The 2,136-nt window shown below is 64.5% G+C and overlaps 1 protein-coding gene across 1 annotated transcript in view; it reads right to left on the bottom strand.

The window, feature by feature from the left end:
- CD79B (CD79b molecule) overlaps positions 1-2,136 on the bottom strand; it is a 2,986-nt gene extending 850 nt beyond the window's left edge. The window contains exons 1-3 of the mRNA XM_045299479.1: positions 2,070-2,136; positions 1,443-1,496; positions 135-496 (exon numbers count right to left, since the gene is read on the bottom strand). Of these exons, the coding sequence (XP_045155414.1) occupies positions 135-496; positions 1,443-1,496; positions 2,070-2,136 (483 nt within the window). The remainder of the gene's footprint in view (positions 1-134; positions 497-1,442; positions 1,497-2,069) is intronic.

Below are 2,136 nucleotides of genomic sequence, written 5' to 3' on the forward strand. Positions count from 1 at the left end.
GGGGCAGAGGAGTCAGGCCCGCGGTGCACCCCTGCATCTCTCCTGGGGACTCTGAGGGTCCCACAGGGACAGGTAGGTCAGGCAGGGCTGGGGTGTGTGATGTGGGCACTCGATGAGGCTCCCCTGCAGCCCACCTCCCTCCCATGCCCACTCTGGTTGAGGTCAGGGCCGGCCTGAGACCCACCCATGACCCGCAGCTCGGTGCCACAGCCCCAGTGAGTCTCTGGACGGGGCCCGCCGCACGTCTGCTGGCAGAAGTAGACGCCGTTGTCCTCATACTGGATGTCGCGGATGGTGAGGGTGGCCACGGAGTGGTTCCAGGTCTGCAGGATGTGGCTCTGGTCCTCCAGCAGCTCCCGGGGCTCCTGGTCCCCTAGTCGCTTCCAGAACCACTTCACCACGCCAGTGCCGTCCGTGTGGCATTTCACCTTCACCGTGTAGCTCCGCTTCCGGGCCACGAAACGTGGGTTCTGCCAGATTCGGGAGCAAGGGCTTCCTGTGGGCACCAAGGCCAGGCTCAATACTCGCTCAGCATCCCGGCTGCTGGACGGACAAACCTCAATCCTGCAGAGCCGGCTACCCCTGTTTCCGCCCTTCTTTCTCAGCTATAGTGAGGTGAGCACCGAGTCACGTGAAAGCCACAGGCTAAACCACCAACCCGCCCCTTCCTGCCACCCTTTTAATTTCCATTCAGAAGCACACTGGAACCGTCCCGCTCCCTTCCAATCTCCCTGCAGAGGCTGGCTCCAGGCCTCCCCCAAAACAAAGAACCACAGACAGGGCAGGCCTCCCCTAAACCAAAGGATTACAGACGGAGTAGGCCTCCCCTAGGACAAGGGGCCACAGGGCAGGCCTCCCTCAGGACACAGGGCCTACAAGTTCTGATAACTTTGTATCTCTTCCAGGCTGCCTGGCAGCACCCTGCCTGCCTCCAGGGCACAGAGGACACCCCCTCACCCGGCAGCTGAGGCCCCATCTGCCCTGTGAGCCCCTCTGTGGCACAGGCCTGCTCCACCTCTGGCCTTTGTGTGGCAGGTCCTCCCCTCCCTTGTCACCCACTCTAGGCTGTTCCCTCCCACCTCCTCAAGGACGCCTTCCACTTGCCTCTGCCTCAGGGAGCACCACCCCCCCCACAACCCCTCACTCCTCACGTGGCTGAGGCCCAGCCTGAGCCTGCTCTCCTCTGGGCAGACCGACCCAGCCCTGACTCCCCCCTCTGCGGTTTAACCGCTCCTCCCTGGGCTGGAACCGTGTCTAATGAGGGTGACAGCTGCCGGGGACTGGGGCCAAGGGGGAGAGGGAGGCCTACAGAGGTTGGGGCAGGATGCCCTGGGTGAGGGGACCTGGCACGGCTGGGCCAAGGGGCAGCCAGGGGACAGCCTACAGGACAGTCACCAGAGGAGGTCAGAGACAAACCGGAAGGAGTGGGTGAGGTTGCCAACCTGAGGAGTCCGGGTACAGGTCCTCTGTTTTGGTGGCGGGCACCGTCTCACCTGCTGAGGATGGAGGGAGGAAGTGGGTGGGGCCTGCCAGGCCTCTAGGCCCCAGAGTGGCTGCCCCGCCCCTGCGCTTGCACCCTCTACTCTTCCAGACCCACCTTCTCCTTCGGGCGGCAGCTTCCAGACCCCTCTGCCTGCCCCACCCTCCGCCCCTGGACTGTGGCCTCAGCCATCGGGGTACCAGGAGACCTGCCACCTGCTCCCTCTTCCTCGGACCCGCAGGGTGTCCTTGAACAAGCTGTGACGCGGAGACCGGACAAGGGAAGCCACAGCTGGGGTCTTCCGACTGACAGGGAGGCCCTTTCTGGAACATGCCTCTTCCCACCTCCACAGGGAACACCCCAGGGACCTCTCCCAGCTCTCCTTCCCTCTGCTGGGTGCCCACCCTGGGCCTAGCTCCTCCGACCATCACCCAGGCCCTCCAGACAGGAGACTCCTGGGCCCGGCATGGCAGCTGGCCACACATTCGGGCCCAGGGCTGTCAGGAGGGAGAAACAGGTAGTGAGGAAGGAGTTGGGGCCTGGCCTGGGGCACCCGGCAGGCCTGGGGGGGCAGGTGGGAAGCTCATACCTGAAAGCAGCAGCAGCAGCAGCACCAGCCAGTTGCTGGGGACAGGGGACAGCACCAGCCCAGCCAT

This window comes from Echinops telfairi, unplaced genomic scaffold, assembly GCF_000313985.2.
Source record: "Echinops telfairi isolate 266 unplaced genomic scaffold, ASM31398v2 ScPeMD7_7458;HRSCAF=8496, whole genome shotgun sequence".
Classification (NCBI taxonomy): Eukaryota; Metazoa; Chordata; class Mammalia; order Afrosoricida; family Tenrecidae; genus Echinops; species Echinops telfairi.